The sequence below is a fragment of the Thalassophryne amazonica genome, chromosome 6 (genome assembly GCF_902500255.1).
Source record: "Thalassophryne amazonica chromosome 6, fThaAma1.1, whole genome shotgun sequence".
NCBI classification, from domain to species: domain Eukaryota; kingdom Metazoa; phylum Chordata; class Actinopteri; order Batrachoidiformes; family Batrachoididae; genus Thalassophryne; species Thalassophryne amazonica.
Window position 1 is genome coordinate 12,363,077 of NC_047108.1, and position 20,329 is coordinate 12,383,405.

At 40.9% G+C, this 20,329-nt stretch overlaps 1 protein-coding gene across 1 annotated transcript in view; it reads left to right on the plus strand.

Moving 5' to 3' along the window:
* Positions 1-20,329, plus strand: part of prkar2aa (protein kinase, cAMP-dependent, regulatory, type II, alpha A) — a 169,423-nt gene that overhangs the window by 132,227 nt on the left and 16,867 nt on the right. Inside the window, exons 2-4 of the mRNA XM_034171762.1 lie at positions 8,355-8,390; positions 18,689-18,825; positions 19,075-19,181. Of these exons, the coding sequence (XP_034027653.1) occupies positions 8,355-8,390; positions 18,689-18,825; positions 19,075-19,181 (280 nt within the window). The remainder of the gene's footprint in view (positions 1-8,354; positions 8,391-18,688; positions 18,826-19,074; positions 19,182-20,329) is intronic.

Consider the following 20,329-nt stretch of genomic DNA (forward strand, 5'->3'; position numbering starts at 1 on the left):
TTTATTGTAATTTTTCCCCTCTAAAACCCTAAAGAGCATATGTCTGCGAGTAATATTTACCTTTTTATGCTAAACTGACCTATTATGGTCTTCTGAAACAGTTGACAGATGTATTTTATAAGTTAAAAACGGGACCGATGCAATGTTAAAGTTAGCATTAAGCTATTCGCATCTCAGCGGATTTGTTTTCTCTATAATAATGGCTCAGCATTTGTTGTCGTAAGTATTACAAATTGTAATATTTTACAATACAGTTTTAGAGAAACAGGCAAAAAAGAACCTCATAAAACAAAACGCAACAGAAAAGATAAAACCAACTTACAATGAACATGAATAAATAAATAAATAACTGTTTCCTGTGAACACCTAGTGACTCGTACACCTCCACTTCATCCCTGTTTTATTTAAGTTTAATGACCATTTGTTTCGGCCAAAGCACATCTAAACTGTGTTTTTACACAAGAAAAAATGCAGTAAACTGCACATTTGTGTCTTTTTTCATGAAAATATCTTATTAAAGAGCGCATATTACACTTTAGTCAGGCCTTTATAATACTTTTTGGACTCTTGCTGTAATATGTTGCCAGTGGTTGAGATAGTTGCTGTAGGCATCTAAAAATGCTCATAATCGGGTAAAACCTGTTGGAAGTCTTTGTGGTGTGTTGGTGATGTATGTATGTGCAAAAGAAAACAAAACAATACTCCAGGTATGTTTTTGATGAGAATATAACATCATAACTTTGTTGCAAGCTCAAACGTTGATGTTGCTTGACAAATGCCTTTTAATAACTCATTTAAAGAAATAATGGCAAAACTCACATGGAAGTTTTAAAAAAAAAAAGATTAATCGAAAAATTTATTGATTTTTAATCTATTACCAAAATAATCCTCTGTTGCACCCCTATAGTCATCACAGGTGGATTGCTTTCAGTTTTAATTTTTTTTTAAAGACGTTCTCAAATTTTGTGTGTTCCAACTCTCCACTCTGTCTTTACTCACTGTACATTGATTGCTATGCACAGACTGGCACATACTGCAGAAGCCTGTCTACAGGCACAACTGAGGCGTGCCCTGCCTGGATTCTAGATACTTAGTCTGCATTAGTGCAGTGGCTTTGCATATGCTGAAGTTCTCCATGGCGGTTCAGTCTCATGCAGCTGGCCACTTTATTAGCTCTGGTGCATATTCATATCCAGCAGAGTCCTGCTGGGCAGCCTCTGCTGTGACGCATATTGTTGTGCATAGCACTGAATCATGACCACAAATTAAAATGGGGAAAATTACATCTGCTCGCTCTGACGTGCGAAGGAATATTTAACTGCCTGTTCTTCCTCCTTCCCTGAATCAGTTACAAGTGTCCCTGACCCTGCTCCTGGAGAGCACCTGCCCTTCATGTTTTTCATGTCAACATGCTGTAACCACAGGCTGAATATTGACGTCTGGTGTTTGCAAGCACTCGATTGGCTGAGCACACCTGACTTGGTTAATTATCAGCGGGTGGAGCAGAGAGTGCTGTTAAACCTGCAGGGCAGGTGATCTCCAGGAGCAGGGTTGTGACCCCTGATCTACAAAAATCAATGAGCCAGAGTGCAAATTACTACTGTACATGCTAAAGTGTATAATGTACTGTTTGTAATACTCTTTTTTTTTTTATGTAATCTTTCACATTCTGTTATGGTGTGATTAAAAGCTGTGGGGCTAAACAATTTGAGAAAACATTTTATCAATCAGTTGAGATGATTCCTCTCAAGTTTTTGTTTCCTGTAAGACTGAAGGTTTTGGTCTAAATAATCTGGACAAAGTATCATATTCTAAGTATTTATTATTTTGTGACATCTCATTTATACCTCGTCCTCTTTCTGTTGACAGCCCTGGTGAGTTTAAAATGAATTAAATGTCGATCATTGTTGCTGCCATCTGTTGATTCCCATTAACTATTAATTAGCAGGTGTTGATCAGGCATTTGTATCTTAGTTTTCAAGTGTCTGGCCACACAGTTGTTTTGGTCTTCCAGGTGAGGGGTGAGGGGTATATCACAAAATGGTTGAGGATGGAGCTGCCAGGCAGCAGGACAGGGGAGGATATGCAGGTAGGGGTAGTGACCCATAATGGGAGATGTGGGAAAAGTAGAATATTGTAGGACAAGAGATCTGTGGGAACTGCTGAATAAGAGCAGACGTCCATTTGTGTTAACTGCGTGGACACTTACCCAGTAAATGTTTGGTACAATTTTTGACAACATGCTGTTTTCAGCAGTTAAAGCAGTTATACTGAAGCCTAAGCATTGCTGCAGACTGTTTGTGATGTTCTTCATTTGTTTTCCTCATCAACCAAAGAAAAAGGCAAAGTAAATGTCGGTCATTGATCATGCTGGCAGACATAGACAGTGCTCACATTGTGATTTCCCCCTCAGAGTTCTTGAGCAAGTTGCATCTGTGAAGGGTGAACCATCTTTTATGTGGTCCGGCTTTTAGTGGAACTGTTGTAGTGTTACATTACTGTTTAAACGTGTCCACCTGGTATGTGTTTTCTGCTTCTGGTTCTGTTCGTTTTTACTTCTTTTTCAACAAACAGTTGGAATACCTATTTAATTTACAGTTTTTTAATATCTTCCAAATACCTCCATAATGAACTACAACTCATTATTTTATGCATGTGAGCTTTTTTCTTGTTTTTATGCTCATGCTGATCAGCTCTGAAAATGTGAAAAGTAGTGGGGAGGAAAATCTAATTTGGGAGAATCTGATTATTACCCTTAATAAGGGGTAATAATTTTAAGGGGATGTCCTTTTCCTTTCTTGTGGTTGACTGAGACTGTTAACTTTGCATATTGACGATCAGATGTTTACTTCTTCTGTGCTACTTTTTTTTTTCCTGGTACTTCTGTTGCTTGGTTACTTGCTTTCTTTTTTCATGTCAGGCGACATCTTGCATCATTTCTTTCATTTTTACTTTTTTTATCCTCTGCTTTTTATTATTTCTTTGCCTCTTTTTGTCCTTTTCTGATTTACTAACCCTCTCAGTCCTCGTGTCCCATTTCCTTTTTTGCTTCTCTTGTTGTGAACAGCATCCATTCTGTACAGATGAACCTGAGCTTTTCAATGCACTTGCAGAATTGGATTAAGTATCATTATGTATTAATGATGCTAATGTCAATCAATCAATCAATCAATTTTTTTATATAGCGCCAAATCACAACAAACAGTTGCCCCAAGGCGCTTTATATTGTAAGGCAAGGCCATTCAATAATTATGTAAAACCCAACGGTCAAAACGACCCCCTGTGAGCAAGCACTTGGCTACAGTGGGAAGGAAAAAACTCCCTTTTAACAGGAAGAAACCTCCAGCAGAACCAGGCTCAGGGAGGGGCAGTCTTCTGCTGGGACTGGTTGGGGCTGAGGGAGAGAACCAGGAAAAAGACATGCTGTGGAGGGGAGCAGAGATCGATCACTAATGATTAAATGCAGAGTGGTGCATACAGAGCGAAAAGAGAAAGAAACAATGCATCATGGGAACCCCCCCAGCAGTCTACGTCTATAGCAGCATAACTAAGGGATGGTTCAGGGTCACCTGATCCAGCCCTAACTATAAGCTTTAGCAAAAAGGAAAGTTTTAAGCCTAATCTTAAAAGTAGAGAGGGTGTCTGTCTCCCTGATCTGAATTGGGAGCTGGTTCCACAGGAGAGGAGCCTGAAAGCCTGTATCTGTTAGCTGTTTAATCTGCGCAGTTAGATTGATCTAGTTATCTAGATTACGATTTGTTTCCCAGTGTAATCTTTACGTGCCTTAACTAAAGCACTCCTTCTGCTGAATCACCTCTAAATTATTTACACATTATTCACTTTGCGTGTTTTTAGGAATCCGCTAGCTTAGCGTAGCTACTAGCTCTTAGCCGATTTAGCATGGCGGCTTCTCCTGTCTCTCCCGCACTTTTCTGCTCTGGGTGTGAAATGTTTAGTTATGCCTCGGCCTCCTTTAGCAGTAACGGTACTTGTAATAAGTGTAGCTTATTCGTAGCTTTGGAGGCCAGGCTGGGCGAATTGGAGACTCGGCTCCGCACCGTGGAAAATTCTACAGCTAGCCAGGCCCCTGTAGTCGGTGCAGACCAAGGTAGATTAGCCGCCGTTAGTTACCCCCTGGCAGATCCCGAGCAGCCGGGAAAGCAGGCCGACTGGGTGACTGTGAGGAGGAAGCGTAGCCCTAAACAGAAGCCCCGTGTACACCGCCAACCCGTTCACATCTCTAACCGTTTTTCCCCACTCGACGACACACCCGCCGAGGATCAAACTCTGGTTATTGGCGACTCTGTTTTGAGAAATGTGAAGTTAGTGACACCAGCAACCATAGTCAATTGTCTTCCGGGGGCCAGAGCAGGCGACATTGAAGGAAATTTGAAACTGCTGGCTAAGGCTAAGCGTAAATTTGGTAAGATTGTAATTCACGTCGGCAGTAATGACACCCGGTTACGCCAATCGGAGGTCACTAAAATTAACATTAAATCGGTGTGTAACTTTGCAAAAACAATGTCGGACTCTGTAGTTTTCTCTGGGCCCCTCCCCAATCAGACCGGGAGTGACATGTTTAGCCGCATGTTCTCCTTGAATTGCTGGCTGTCTGAGTGGTGTCCAAAAAATGAGGTGGGCTTCATAGATAATTGGCAAAGCTTCTGGGGAAAACCTGGTCTTGTTAGGAGAGACGGCATCCATCCCACTTTGGATGGAGCAGCTCTCATTTCTAGAAATCTGGCCAATTTTCTTAAATCCTCCAAACCGTGACTATCCAGGGTTGGGACCAGGAAGCAGAGTTGTAGTCTTACACACCTCTCTGCAGCTTCTCTCCCCCTGCCATCCCCTCATTACCCCATCCCCGTAGAGACGGTGCCTGCTCCCAGACTACCAATAACCAGCAAAAATCTATTTAAGCATAAAAATTCAAAAAGAAAAAATATAGCACCTTCAACTGCACCACAGACTAAAACAGTTAAATGTGGTCTATTAAACATTAGGTCTCTCTCTTCTAAGTCCCTGTTGGTAAATGATATAATAATTGATCAACATATTGATTTATTCTGCCTTACAGAAACCTGGTTACAGCAGGATGAATATGTTAGTTTGAATGAGTCAACACCCCCGAGTCACACTAACTGTCAGAATGCTCGTAGCACGGGCCGGGGCGGAGGATTAGCAGCAATCTTCCATTCCAGCTTATTAATTAATCAAAAACCCAGACAGAGCTTTAATTCATTTGAAAGCTTGACTCTTAGTCTTGTCCATCCAAATTGGAAGTCCCAAAACCAGTTTTATTTGTTATTATCTATCGTCCACCTGGTCATTACTGTGAGTTTCTCTGTGAATTTTCAGACCTTTTGTCTGACTTAGTGCTTAGCTCAGATAAGATAATTATAGTGGGCGATTTTAACATCCACACAGATGCTGAGAATGACAGCCTCAACACTGCATTTAATCTATTATTAGACTCTATTGGCTTTGCTCAAAAAGTAAATGAGTCCACCCACCACTTTAATCATATCTTAGATCTTGTTCTGACTTATGGTATGGAAATAGAAGACTTAACAGTATTCCCTGAAAACTCCCTTCTGTCTGATCATTTCTTAATAACATTTACATTTACTCTGATGGACTACCCAGCAGTGGGGAATAAGTTTCATTACACTAGAAGTCTTTCAGAAAGCGCTGTAACTAGGTTTAAGGATATGATTCCTTCTTTATGTTCTCTAATGCCATATACCAACACAGTGCAGAGTAGCTACCTAAACTCTGTAAGTGAGATAGAGTATCTCGTCAATAGTTTTACATCCTCATTGAAGACAACTTTGGATGCTGTAGCTCCTCTGAAAAAGAGAGCTTTAAATCAGAAGTGCCTGACTCCGTGGTATAACTCACAAACTCGTAGCTTAAAGCAGATAACCCGTAAGTTGGAGAGGAAATGGCGTCTCACTAATTTAGAAGATCTTCACTTAGCCTGGAAAAAGAGTCTGTTGCGCTATAAAAAAAGCCCTCCGTAAAGCTAGGACATCTTTCTACTCATCACTAATTGAAGCAAATAAGAACAACCCCAGGTTTCTTTTCAGCACTGTAGCCAGGCTGACAAAGAGTCAGAGCTCTATTGAGCTGAGTATTCCATTACCTTTAACTAGTAATGACTTCATGACTTTCTTTGCTAACAAAATTTTAACTATTAGAGAAAAAATTACTCATAACCATCCCAAAGACGTATCGTTATCTTTGGCTGCTTTCAGTGATGCCGGTATTTGGTTAGACTCTTTCTCTCCGATTGTTCTGTCTGAGTTATTTTCATTAGTTACTTCATCCAAACCATCAACATGTTTATTAGACCCCATTCCTACCAGGCTGCTCAAGGAAGCCCTACCATTATTTAATGCTTCGATCTTAAATATGATCAATCTATCTTTGTTAGTTGGCTATGTACCACAGGCTTTTAAGGTGGCAGTAATTAAACCATTACTTAAAAAGCCATCACTTGACCCAGCTATCTTAGCTAATTATAGGCCAATCTCCAACCTTCTTTTTCTCTCAAAAATTCTTGAAAGGGTAGTTGTAAAACAGCTAACTGATCATCTGCAGAGGAATGGTCTATTGAAGAGTTTCAGTCTGGTTTTAGAATTCATCATAGTACAGAAACAGCATTAGTGAAGGTTACAAATGATCTTCTTATGGCCTCGGACAGTGGACTCATCGCTGTGCTTGTTCTGTTAGACCTCAGTGCTGCTTTTGATACTGTTGACCATAAAATTTTATTACAGAGATTAGAGCATGCCATAGGTATTAAAGGCACTGCGCTGCGGTGGTTTGAATCATATTTGTCTAATAGATTACAATTTGTTCATGTAAATGGGGAATCTTCTTCACAGACTAAAGTTAATTATGGAGTTCCACAAGGTTCTGTGCTAGGACCAATTTTATTCACTTTATATATGCTTCCCTTAGGCAGTATTATTAGACGGTATTGCTTAAATTTTCATTGTTACGCAGATGCTACCCAGCTTTATCTATCCATGAAGCCAGAGGACACACACCAATTAGCTAAACTGCAGGATTGTCTTACAGACATAAAGACATGGATGACCTCTAATTTCCTGCTTTTAAACTCAGATAAAACTGAAGTTATTGTACTTGGCCCCACAAATCTTAGAAACATGGTGTCTAACCAGATCCTTACTCTGGATGGCATTACCCTGACCTCTAGTAATACTGTGAGAAATCTTGGAGTCATTTTTGATCAGGATATGTCATTCAAAGCGCATATTAAACAAATATGTAGGACTGCTTTTTTGCATTTACGCAGTATCTCTAAAATCAGAAAGGTCTTGTCTCAGAGTGATGCTGAAAAACTAATTCATGCATTTATTTCCTCTAGGCTGGACTATTGTAATTCATTATTATCAGGTTGGCCTAAAAGTTCCCTAAAAAGCCTTCAGTTAATTCAAAATGCTGCAGCTAGAGTACTGACGGGGACTAGAAGGAGAGAGCATATCTCACCCATATTGGCCTCTCTTCATTGGCTTCCTGTTAATTCTAGAATAGAATTTAAAATTCTTCTTCTTACTTATAAGGTTTTGAATAATCAGGTCCCATCTTATCTTAGGGACCTCGTAGTACCATATCACCCCAATAGAGCGCTTCGCTCTCAAACTGCAGGCTTACTTGTAGTTCCTAGGGTTTGTAAGAGTAGAATGGGAGGCAGAGCCTTCAGCTTTCAGGCTCCTCTCCTGTGGAACCAGCTCCCAATTCAGATCAGGGAGACAGACACCCTCTCTACTTTTAAGATTAGGCTTAAAACTTTCCTTTTTGCTAAAGCTTATAGTTAGGGCTGGATCAGGTGACCCTGAACCATCCCTTAGTTATGCTGCTATAGACGTAGACTGCTTGGGGGTTCCCATGATGCATTGTTTCTTTCTCTTTTTGCTCTGTATGCACCACTCTGCATTTAATCATTAGTGATCGATCTCTGCTCCCCTCCACAGCATGTCTTTTTCCTGGTTCTCTCCCTCAGCCCCAACCAGTCCCAGCAGAAGACTGCCCCTCCCTGAGCCTGGTTCTGCTGGAGGTTTCTTCCTGTTAAAAGAGTTTTTCCTTCCCACTGTAGCCAAGTGCTTGCTCACAGGGGGTCGTTTTGACCGTTGGGGTTTTACATAATTATTGTATGGCCTTGCCTTACAATATAAAGCGCCTTGGGGCAACTGTTTGTTGTGATTTGGTGCTATATAAAAAAATTGATTGATTGATTGATTGAAAGCTGAAGGCTCTGCCTCCCATTCTACTCTTACAAACCCTAGGAACTACAAGTAATGTCACCTCTTTCTCTGTGTCCTCAGCTCCTCCACCCAGCAGATTCAACAGGAGAGTATCAGGTAAGGTGTGTGCGTGCGTATGTGTGCATTTGACGTCATGTGCCTCTTAGGTGTAATCCACGCCAGGAGCATAACTGCACACACTTTAAGTGGCTCACCCACAGCGTGTGTAATTCTGTGCTTGATGCCGAGCAGGATGCAAACTCTGGTTAGTGTGTGTCGGAGTGGATGATGTCAAACGCTGCTCTGGCAGTGTTTTGGTAATGAATGTATTTACACACACCCTGCATGTTAAACACCGTGTTGAGAAGCACTGGCACAGTGTGTTTTGGGTTTACTGCCCTCGCTCTGTGTGTGTCTCTATTTGGCATCTGAGTTCTTGTGTGTACCTTCCTCCCGTTTCTCACGCTCAGCTCTACCAGTCTGGTGTTTACATATGAGTAATTGAATGTCATCAGCCGTCACAGAGTGCTGCATTTTGATTAGTACCTAGGTGTGGCAGCTGATGTTTATCTCCGTCATCGCCCTGATGGCGCTCCGCCGAGCAGACAGCTGCTGTGTTGGGACATACGAGACATTACTTTAAGTAATATACTGTAAGATAGTGATAATACAGTATAAAGTGGCTGAGGTTCAACCCTTGTATCTGAAGACGGAAAAACACAAACCGATAAAGGCATGCGGAGAGCATTATTTTGCATTATTGATTGTCTAAGCCCTAATTGTTACAGTACACGTGATACATAGTAAACAGAAATATGATTCTGTGCAACAGCAGTTAATTTCGAATGATTCAAAATTGTCAGCAACTTCTAAAAGGTTCTCAGCCTCACCTGAAAACAAATGTATCTGAAGATGTGATCTTCTGCAAATGGGTGACAAAGCTTGAACGTCAGTGTGCTGATGTTGAGGGCAGCTGTGTTGAAAAATAATGCAAAAACAGTCTTTCCCCAGTGACGTATTCTAGGTGACACTGAGAACTTTTTTGTACTACCTTCATACATTATGTCTAAGTGGCAATTTCCTCCTTACAAACAATCAAAAAACAAATACTTGAGAAAAGTTCTGATTAAAAATACAGCACCCAGAGTAGAAATGCAATGCAACAAAAGCCAGAAGCAGTTACGGCTTTATGGTAGTGACGCAGTGAACTTTATAAAGCAGAGATTAAATCTAGGCTTGATTCTTTCCTGGGCTTTCTGGCAAACTGCAGCTGGAATTTCACATCTTGTTTATAACAAAGTCCTTCTTTGGAAGATATTGCTGCTGAAACCAACACGCAGAAGTTGCCCTGGAAGCTCACAGACCTAAGCCCTGGTCCCACCGAATAATGGATGTATGAGCCACGTAGCTTTTTTTTTTTATATGAATCCAGTTATTCAACAAATAGGGAGAATAGTGGCGCCACATAGCACAAATGTTATGCTGTGTGGCGTGATCTAATCTCCAACATGACGTGCAGCTCATCAAGTGGAGTAAACAAGCAGTGAACCGACGTCAGCAGTTCGCGTCAGAGCGCAGTTCCACTGAACGACTATAACAAGTTAAATCTGTTATAAACATATGCTTTCTACAGCCTGTTAGGTGCACCCATGCGCGCACGAACTGCTCCGGCTGCAGCCTCCTCTGTGAGTCAGGAAGTGATTGAGCCGTTTTCAGTGGCCAATTTACAGAAAAAAAAATGATTAATCTGTCACAAAATAATTACTTATATACGCAGCGTCCAGCGCAGAGCGCTTGGCAGCAGGTAGAACAAAGAACGGCGCCCAGCTGTGAATACAGCGGGTGGGATCGTCATAACACAGTTCGTACTATTGCGTGAGTCTCAGGCATGCTCGTGTCAGTCCACCTTAACAGGGCTGTGAAACTCTGCGGATCCGCGGGATTCTGCGGATTTCATATGGTACTAAGAGGTCCCTAAGATAAGATGGGACCTGATTATTCAAACCCTTATAAGTAAGAAGAAGAATTCTAAATTCTATTGTAGAATTAACAGGAAGCCTATGAGGAGAGGCCAGTATGGGTGAAATTTGCTCTCTCCTTCTAGTCCCTGTCAGTACTCTAACTGCAGCATTTTGAATTAACTGAAGGCTTTTCAGGGAACCTTTTTGGACAACCTGATATAATGAATTACAATAGTCCAGCCTAGAGGAAATAAATGCATGAATTAGTTTTTCAGCATCACTCTGAGACAAGACCTTTCTAATTTTAGAGATATTGCACAAATGCAAAAAGCAGTCCTACATGTTTGCTTAATATGCACATGAAGGACATATCCTGATCAAAAATGACTCCAAGATTTCTCACAGTATTACTAGAGGTCAGGGTAATGCCATCCAGAGTAAGGATCTGGTTAGACACCATGTTTCTAAGATTTGTGGGGCCAAGTACAATAACTTCAGTTTTATCTGAGTTTAAAAGCAGGAAATTAGAGGTCATCCATGTCTTTATGTCTGTAAGACATTCTTGCAGTTTAACTAATTGGTGTGTGTCCTCTGGCTTCATGGATAGATAAAGCTGGGTATCATCTGCGTAACAATGAAAATTTAAGCAATGCTTTCTAATAATACTGCCTAAGGGAAGCATGTATAAAGTGAATAAAAATTGGTCCTAGCACAGAACCTTGTGGAACTCCATAATTAACCTTAATTTGTGAAGAAGACTCCCCATTTACGTGGAACAAATTGTAATCTATTAGATAAATATGATTCAAACCACCGCAGCGCAGTGCCTTTAATACCTATGGCATGCTCTAATCTCTGTAATAAAATTTTATGGTCAACAGTATCAAAAGCAGCACTGAGGTCTAACAGGACAAGCACAGAGATGAGTCCACTGGTCCTGAGGCCATAAAATATCATTTGTAACCTTCACTAATGCTGTTCTGTACTATGATGAATTCTAAAACCTGACTGAAACTCTTCAAATAGACCATTCCTCTGCAGATGATCAGTTAGCTGTTTTACAACTACCCTTTCAAGAATTTTTGAGAGAAAAGGAAGGTTGGAGATTGGCCTATAATTAGCTAAGATAGCTGGGTCAAGTGATGGCTTTTTAAGTAATGGATTAATTACTGTCACCTTAAAGCCTGTGGTACATAGCCAACTAATAAAGATAGAGTGATCGTATTTAAGATTGAAGCATTAATTAATGGTAGGGCTTACTTGAGCAGCCTGGTAGGAATGGGGTCTAATAGACATGTTGATGGTTTGGAGGAAGTAACTAATGAAAATAACTCAGACAGAACAATCGGAGAGAAAGAGTCTAACCAAATACCGGCATCACTGAAAGCAGCAAAAGATAACGATATGTCTTTGGGATGGTTATGAGTAATTTTTTCTCTAATAGTTAAAATTTTATTAGCAAAGAAAGTCATGAAGTCATTACTAGTTAAAGTTAAAGGAATATTCGGCTCAATAGAGCTCTGACACTTTGTCAGCCTGGCTACAGTGCTGAAAAGAAACCTGGGGTTGTTCTTATTTTCTTCAATTAGTGATGAGTAGTAAGATGTCCTAGCTTTACTGAGGGCTTTTTTATAGAGCAACAGACTCTTTTTCCAGGCTAAGTGAAGATCTTCTAAATTAGTGAGACGCCATTTCCTCTCCAACTTACGGGTTATCTGCTTTAAGCTGCGAGTTTGTGATTTATACCACGGAGTCAGGCACTTCTGATTTAAGGCTCTCTTTTTCAGAGGAGCTACAGCATCCAAAGTTGTGCTCAATGAGGATGTAAAACTATTGACGAGATAATCTATCTCACTCATAGAGTTTAGGTAGCTACTCTGCACTGTGTTGGTATATGGCATTAGAGAACATAAAGAAGGAATCATATCCTTAAACCTAGTTACAGCGCTTTCCGAAAGACTTCTACTGTAATGAAACTTATTCCCCACTGCTGGGTAGTCCATTAAAGTAAATGTAAATGTTAAGAAATGATCAAACAGAAGGGGGTTTTCAGGGAATACTGTTAAGTCTTCAATTTCCATACCATAAGTCAGAACAAGATCTAAAGTATGGTTAAAGTGGTGGGTGGACTCATTTACATTACAAAAGAAAAAGACCATCCAGATTGTTACCAGCACAAAGTTCAAAAGCCAGCATCTATGAGGGTGTGTTAGTGCCCATGGCATGGGCAACTTACACATCTGTGATGGCACCATCAATGCTGAAAGGTACATCCAAGTTTTGGAGCAACACATGCTGCCATCTTGCTTATTTCAGCAAGACAATGCCAAACCACATTCTGCACGTGTTATAACAGCGTGGCTTTGTAGTAAAAGAGTGCGGGTACTAGACTGGCCTCACTGCTGTCCAGACCTGTCACCCATTGAAAACGTGTGTTGCATTATGAAGCGCAACATACGACAATGGAGACCCCGGTCTGTTGAACAACTGAAGTCGTACATCAAGCAAGAATGGGAAAGAATTCCACCTACAAAGCTTCAACAATTAGTGTCCTCAGTTCCCAACGCTTATTGAGTGTTGTTAGAAGGAAAGGTGATGTAACACAGTGGTAAACATACCACTGTCCCAGCTTTTATGAAACGTGTTGCAGGCATCCATTTCAAAATGAGCAAATATTTGCACAAAAACAATAAAGTTTATCAGTTTGAACATTAAATATCAAATATCTTGTCTTTATGGTGTAGGTTGAAGAGGATTTGCAAATCATTGTATTCTGTTTTATTTACATTTACACAACGTCCCAACTTCATCGGAATTGGGGTTGAAGGTGAAGAAAACTTACAAACTCGACAGTGGATCAAACACTACCCTACTACCCGGTGTGTAGTAAGCGCCTTGCATGGCAGCACTCTCACATCGGTGTGTGATTGGGTGAATAAGAGGCATCATTGTAGAACGTTTTGAGCCTCTGATGCAGATGGAAAGGCACTATATAAATGCAGTCCATCCTTTTTTGTTTTATGTTTTTCTTTTTTTACGTGAGGTTACTCTCAACAAAATGTCCTGCTTATGTATGTTACTGATTGATTGAATTGATTGAAATTAACTGGAGAGAATCAGTGTCTTGATAACATTTTTGAGTCCATCCACTGGCTTCATATCACATTATGCAGACCTGCACTGACTTCTGTTGCATTCGCCAAGGACATAATAAAATCATTAGCGGTTATTTATGCATTTATTTGTATGTCTGTCTGTTAGCAGGATTACATCAAAACTACTGTATGGATTTTGATTACATTTTAACCACAGATAGATATTAGAGCATGGAAGCCTCCGTTAAAATTTGCAAGTGATCCACATTCTGGATCAAGTTTCATTTTATATTGGCTTTCAAGGATTATGTCAAAACTACTTCACAGATTCTCACCAAATTTGTACAACAGATAGATATTAGGACATGGAAGACTCCATTGAATTTTGGAGGTGCTGCTGTGGCGCCGACTGAATCAATCAATTCAATCAATTTTTTTTATATAGCGCCAAATCACAACAAACAGTTGCCCCAAGGCGCCTTATATTGTAAGGCAAGGCCATACAATAATTATGTAAAACCCCAACGGTCAAAATGACCCCTGTGAGCAAGCACTTGGCTACAGTGGGAAGGAAAAACTCCCTTTTAACAGGAAGAAACCTCCAGCAGAACCAGGCTCAGGGAGGGGCAGTCTTCTGCTGGGACTGGTTGGGGCTGAGGGAGAGAACCAGGAAAAAGACATGCTGTGGAGGGGAGCAGAGATCGATCACTAATGATTAAATGCAGAGTGGTGCATACAGAGCAAAAAGAGAAAGAAACAGTGCATCATGGGAACCCCCCAGCAGTCTACGTCTATAGCAGCATAACTAAGGGATGGTTCAGGGTCACCTGATCCAGCCCTAACTATAAGCTTTAGCAAAAGGAAAGTTTTAAGCCTAATCTTAAAAGTAGAGAGGGTGTCTGTCTCCCTGATCTGAATTGGGAGCTGGTTCCACAGGAGAGGAGCCTGAAAGCTGAAGGCTCTGCCTCCCATTCTACTCTTACAAACCCTAGGAACTACAAGTAAGTCTGCAGTCTGAGAGCGAAGCGCTCTATTGGGGTGATATGGTACTACGAGGTCCCTAAGATAAGATGGGACCTGATTATTCAAAACCTTATAAGTAAGAAGAAGAATTTTAAATAAAACAATCCTGCAGTTTAGCTAATTGGTGTGTGTCCTCTGGCTTCATGGATAGATAAAGCTGGGTATCATCTGCGTAACAATGAAAATTTAAGCAATACCGTCTAATAATACTGCCTAAGGGAAGCATGTATAAAGTGAATAAAATTGGTCCTAGCACAGAACCTTGTGGAACTCCATAATTAACTTTAGTCTGTGAAGAAGATTCCCCATTTACATGAACAAATTGTAATCTATTAGACAAAAATGATTCAAACCACCGCAGCGCAGTGCCTTTAATACCTATGGCATGCTCTAATCTCTGTAATAAAATTTTATGGTCAACAGTATCAAAAGCAGCACTGAGGTCTAACAGAACAAGCACAGAGATGAGTCCACTGTCCGAGGCCATAAGAAGATCATTTGTAACCTTCACTAATGCTGTTTCTGTACTATGATGAATTCTAAAACCTGACTGAAACGCTTCAAATAGACCATTCCTCTGCAGATGATCAGTTAGCTGTTTTACAACTACCCTTTCAAGAATTTTTGAGAGAAAAGGAAGGTTGGAGATTGGCCTATAATTAGCTAAAATAGCTGGGTCAAGTGATGGCTTTTTAAGTAATGGTTTAATTACTGCCACCTTAAAGCCTGTGGTACATAGCCAACTAACAAAGATAGATTGATCATATTTAAGATCGAAGCATTAAATAATGGTAGGGCTTCCTTGAGCAGCCTGGTAGGAATGGGGTCTAATAAACATGTTGATGGTTTGGATGAAGTAACTAATGAAAAATAACTCAGACAGAACAATCGGAGAGAAAGAGTCTAACCAATACCGGCATCACTGAAAGCAGCCAAAGATAACGATACGTCTTTGGGATGGTTATGAGTAATTTTTTCTCTAATAGTTAAAATTTTGTTAGCAAAGAAAGTCATGAAGTCATTACTAGTTAAAGTTGATGGAATACTCGGCTCAATAGAGCTCTGACTCTTTGTCAGCCTGGCTACAGTGCTGAAAAGAAACCTGGGGTTGTTCTTATTTTCTTCAATTAGTGATGAGTAGAAAGATGTCCTAGCTTTACTGAGGGCTTTTTTATAGAGCAACAGACTCTTTTTCCAGGCTAAGTGAAGATCTTCTAAATTAGTGAGACGCCATTTCCTCTCCAACTTACGGGTTATCTGCTTTAAGCTACGAGTTTGTGAGTTATACCACTGAGTCATGCACTTCTGATTTAAAACTCTCTTTTTCAGAGGAGCTACAGCATCCAAAGTTGTCTTCAATGAGGATGTAAGACTATTGACGAGATACTCTAGCTCACTTACAGAGTTTAGGTAGCTACTTTGCACTGTGTTGTTATATGGCATTAGAGAACATAAAGAAGGAATCATATCCATAAACCTAGTTACAGCGCTTTCTGAAAGACTTCTAGTGTAATGAAACTTATTCCCCACTGCTGGGTAGTCCATCAGAGTAAATGTAAATGTTATTAAGAAATGATCAGACAGAAGGGAGTTTTCAGGGAATACTGTTAAGTCTTCTATTTCCATACCATAAGTCAGAACAAGATCTAAGATATGATTAAAGTGGTGGGTGTACTCATTTTCATTTTGAGCAAAGCCAGTAGAGTCTAATAATAGATTAAATGCAGTGTTGAGGCTGTCATTCTCAGCATCTGTGTGGATGTTAAAATCGCCCACTATAATTATCTTATCTGAGCTAAGCACTAAGTCAGACAAACGGTCTGAAAATTCACAGAGAAACTCACAGTAACGACCAGGTGGACGATAGATAATAACAAATAAAACTGGTTTTATTTGTTATTAAAATGAACAAGTGGTTCATTCAAAATGAATGGTCTCCTCTAAAAATCGGTCCCCCTGCTTTCACTGTGCATATGTCATTTCGAGGCATCAGTTGCAGTTCACTGATTATCGCCTCATTTCTGCTTCAAACTGCACTCCAGTCATCATCTGTCTCAGTGACAGATCTCTAAAGCTTTTGTACAACAATCATTTCCACATAAATGCTGTGTGGGCCACTGAAGAGGAGGTACTGCTGGCCCACCACCACCAGAGGGCGCCCCGCCTGGAGTGCGGGCTCCAGGCACCAGAGGGCGCTGCCGCCTCACAGGAGCAGCCCAGGTGACAGCCGTCACTTATCAACTGAAACAGCTGACATCCATCAGCTGAGTGGTATATCAGCTGGACGGCATCTCCATCTCATTGCCGAGATATCGTTCTACTAGGAAGGTAACGTACTCAGCCAATTGTGTTGTCTTCTTGACAGTAATCCTTTGTTGCTTGTGTACAGATAGTGAATACTACAGCTGGAGACTGTGTTGGACTTGTTTTGGATAAGTACTCACATTCCTGCACTTATCAGTATTTTCCTGACGAGAGGTGGAGGTGGTGTTTCCACCCTACGTGTTGCTGGGTGCAGCCGCACCCACATCTGACTGTTTCTGTCCTCGCCAGCAGTACCGATCCGACGAGCGGAGGCAGTGGGCCACCTGGGAGTTCGGGACTTGGCGGCTCCAGTATTCCGGGGTTCGGTGGCAGAGGAAATCGGGTGGTTCCGGTTCGACTCAGACGGACGTCTCCTATCGTCGAGCCTGCCCACACGACACCGTTGGAATTGGTTTATTTCACAATTGTGATCTGTTGTGTTTGTTGTGCGTGTTCACAACAGTAAAACCTTGTTATTTGACTTTCTTCATTGTCCGTTCATTTGCGCCCCCTGTTGTGGGTCCGTGTTCCTCACTTTCCCCAACAATAAATTCAGCATTATTTTATAATAAGACAGGGGAGTGATTAGAGCGGGACAGCAGCACGTCTGCAGCACGACTCTCTACACTCAAAGCTGTCAAAGGGAATAATGTGATTATTGACCATCAGATGACAAAGTAAAACCTTTTAAATCATTCTAAACTTAGTTTTAAGCAGAAAGGAGGTGATAATCAGTGAATTGCTGCTGACCCTCCAAAATTACTCTTGAGCAGGGGAGGTGGGGTGCAATTTTGAGGGGAGACCTTTCGCTCAGCAAAACCAGATCTGGATTCTGCCTCAGGATTTCACTTTATATAGGCTTTTAAGGATTACATCAAAACTATTTCACGGATTCTCACCAAATTTGCACCGCAGATAGATGTTAGGGCATGGAAGACTCCTCTTGATTTTGGAGGTGATCCGGATTGGCAGACGTCAGAAATCTCTGATTGGTCATGTAATTGTAACAGTTATCCTGATGTTGTTTAGTTGTCTGTTATGATGTGTGCTACTGCCTTTCTTGACCAGGTCACCCTTAAACTGTTAAAGTGGTTATGATCTCACTGGGTTTTTATTTGGTTAAATAAATGTTATGTAAGGTTGGCAGGTCAGCAGCTATTTTCAACGCTGCTCTTGTTACAAATGGGGAAAGGTGCTTGTTTCATACAATCCTTAAAAAAATAAATAAATAAATAAAGACAGAAGGAAGTCCAAAAGGCCCACGCAAAAGACCCTGTTCAATGCACTGGATCAAAGGTCAAAAAGGCTTTCACACGCATACATACAAAAACAGGAAGGTCAAACTCATTTTTTATCCATTTATTTATTTTATTTTATTTTTAAGCCCCCCCTGCTCACTTTACAGTTTCTTACTGTGCAAAAACAAATAAGAGTCATATCAGAAAAGCAACCGAGATTGTTTTAGGACCAAAACAAGGAATGTTCATCCTAGTGGATCCGTGACCTCCATCCAATTAAGCATGAATTAATTTGGTGTTTGTTGGCAAAACGCACAAGCAAACAAAATAAGAAAGTGAGATCACTGCAGTGTAAACATTGTAGAGCACCACTGGGAACGAAACATCTGTGACTTCTGCACTTCACTGCAAATGAGGCATCAGGGTACTTTGGTTGCCCACAAAGCGAAACGTGTTGCATCTCCAACATGTTTCACCTGATTTAAATATATTAACTTTTACAGCCTGGCTTTCGTTCAGACATGCTGGCGTAGAACAAATTAGTCCTGTACGGTTCCTGAGAGCTGTTAAGGTGCTCCTTATGCCCGATGACACTGTAGAAAGACACAATTATGTCGGCACGTTAGCTCAGTCCTCTTGTCCTCGAATGGTGGTAATATTTTTTGAGTCCGTTTTTATTGTGGTTTCATCGTCCTTCACTTTACTTTCTCACAGTTTTCGCTGACTGATTACCCCTATGATTGTACAGGGCATGTTTGTACACTGTGTAATGCACTTTCACGTCTCCCGTCCAGTGTGTGCGGAGGCGTTCAACCCAGATGAGGATGACGAGGACACAGAGCCTAGAGTGGTTCACCCCAAGACAGACGAGCAGCGCTGCAGACTGCAGGAGGCCTGCAGAGACATCCTGCTCTTCAAAACACTAGATCAGGTAAATAACACTTAAAGCGGAAGTAAAAGTCACTGAGCGGTGTTTACACATGCTGCAGTGCGAAACGCTACGTGAGATTGCAGACCATCACTCGAGCTGTTCGTGCCCATGCTTGGTAAATGGACTGCATCAGATTCATGTAGTCTACTCTCTGATTTATCGAGTGCGTCTTCTTTTAGATGTTTGAGCATTCTGGCTCCTTGTTTCTCAGAATCACTCAGGTCTGATGTTCTCCTCTCCTCATTCTAGGAGCAGTTCTCACAGGTACTTGATGCCATGTTTGAGTTCCGGGTTCAGCCGCAGGAGCACGTCATCGACCAGGGAGATGATGGAGACAACTTCTACGTCATAGAAAGGTAGGATGTGCATGTACTTTTTACTCCATCACTGTTGTATTTTCTGCTTGTTTATTCAGAATATGCAGGTAGACTATTGGTAGTTTGCTGGCTAGACAAGTTTGGTAACTGTGTGTTATGGGTGAAAAGCTTTTTGTACCTTTTGTCTAATTTCATTTGCAGATTACAGTCCTTCAGCAAAAAAAAATGTAGTTTAGCTTTATTATACTTATAGGGCAGCACAGACTCATTTGAACCCTATGTGATTTCGCGGGATTTGGCCACTTATGGGGACCTCTGCTCCCATTGTGTAATATATACACAGCATAACTTCACAGGAAAAATGGTGTACTGTTTTGTTTTGGGCTGCAATCACTGAAGTGCAATCACCAAAGTAGCTGCATTGTCTCTCCTGCAAAACCACCTTGACATGTTGAGCTCTAGGTCATAAACAAACTGCAGCACATGTCCACTTTCCACCATTTCGTCACTTTTTCTTTACATTTTCACTTTGTTTGCATGTAATTTGCCCAAAAACTAAGAGGAAATGCTGTGTTTTCCCCCGGAAGTAGAGAAATTACGTCATATGCGTCATATTTTAGCCCTTTAGCGCCCGCCCTCAAACGACACTGCGCTGCTCAATTACGTCCGCCAAAGGCATAATAATATCATTGGCGTTTATTTATTTGTCTGTCTGTTTGTTAGCAGGATTACGTCAAAACTGCTGCACGGATTTTTATGAAATTTTCACCACAGATAGATATTAGGCCATGGATGAACCCGTCAAATTTTGGAGGTGATTTGGATTCTAGATCAAGTTTCACGTTATAGAGGCTTTGAATGATCACTGTTAGCAGGATTACATCAAAACTACTGTACGGATTTCGATAAAATTTTCACCACACATACATATTAGGGCATGGAAGACTCCATTAAATTTTGGAGGTGATCCGGATTGGTGGACGACAGAAATCTCTGATTGCTCTTGCTCCTGTGCTATAGTGTGGTGAAGCACTGCTGTGTGAACTGTGCAGCAACTTCTACAGGAGAAGCAATTAAGATCTTTATTCACATTCATTTCCATGACTTGGCTAAATGATTAGTCCCCATTCTCCTTTTTTTTAAAGGGGATAGAGAATCAAAATCATCTTTTTCATGTTTTTGGTGTT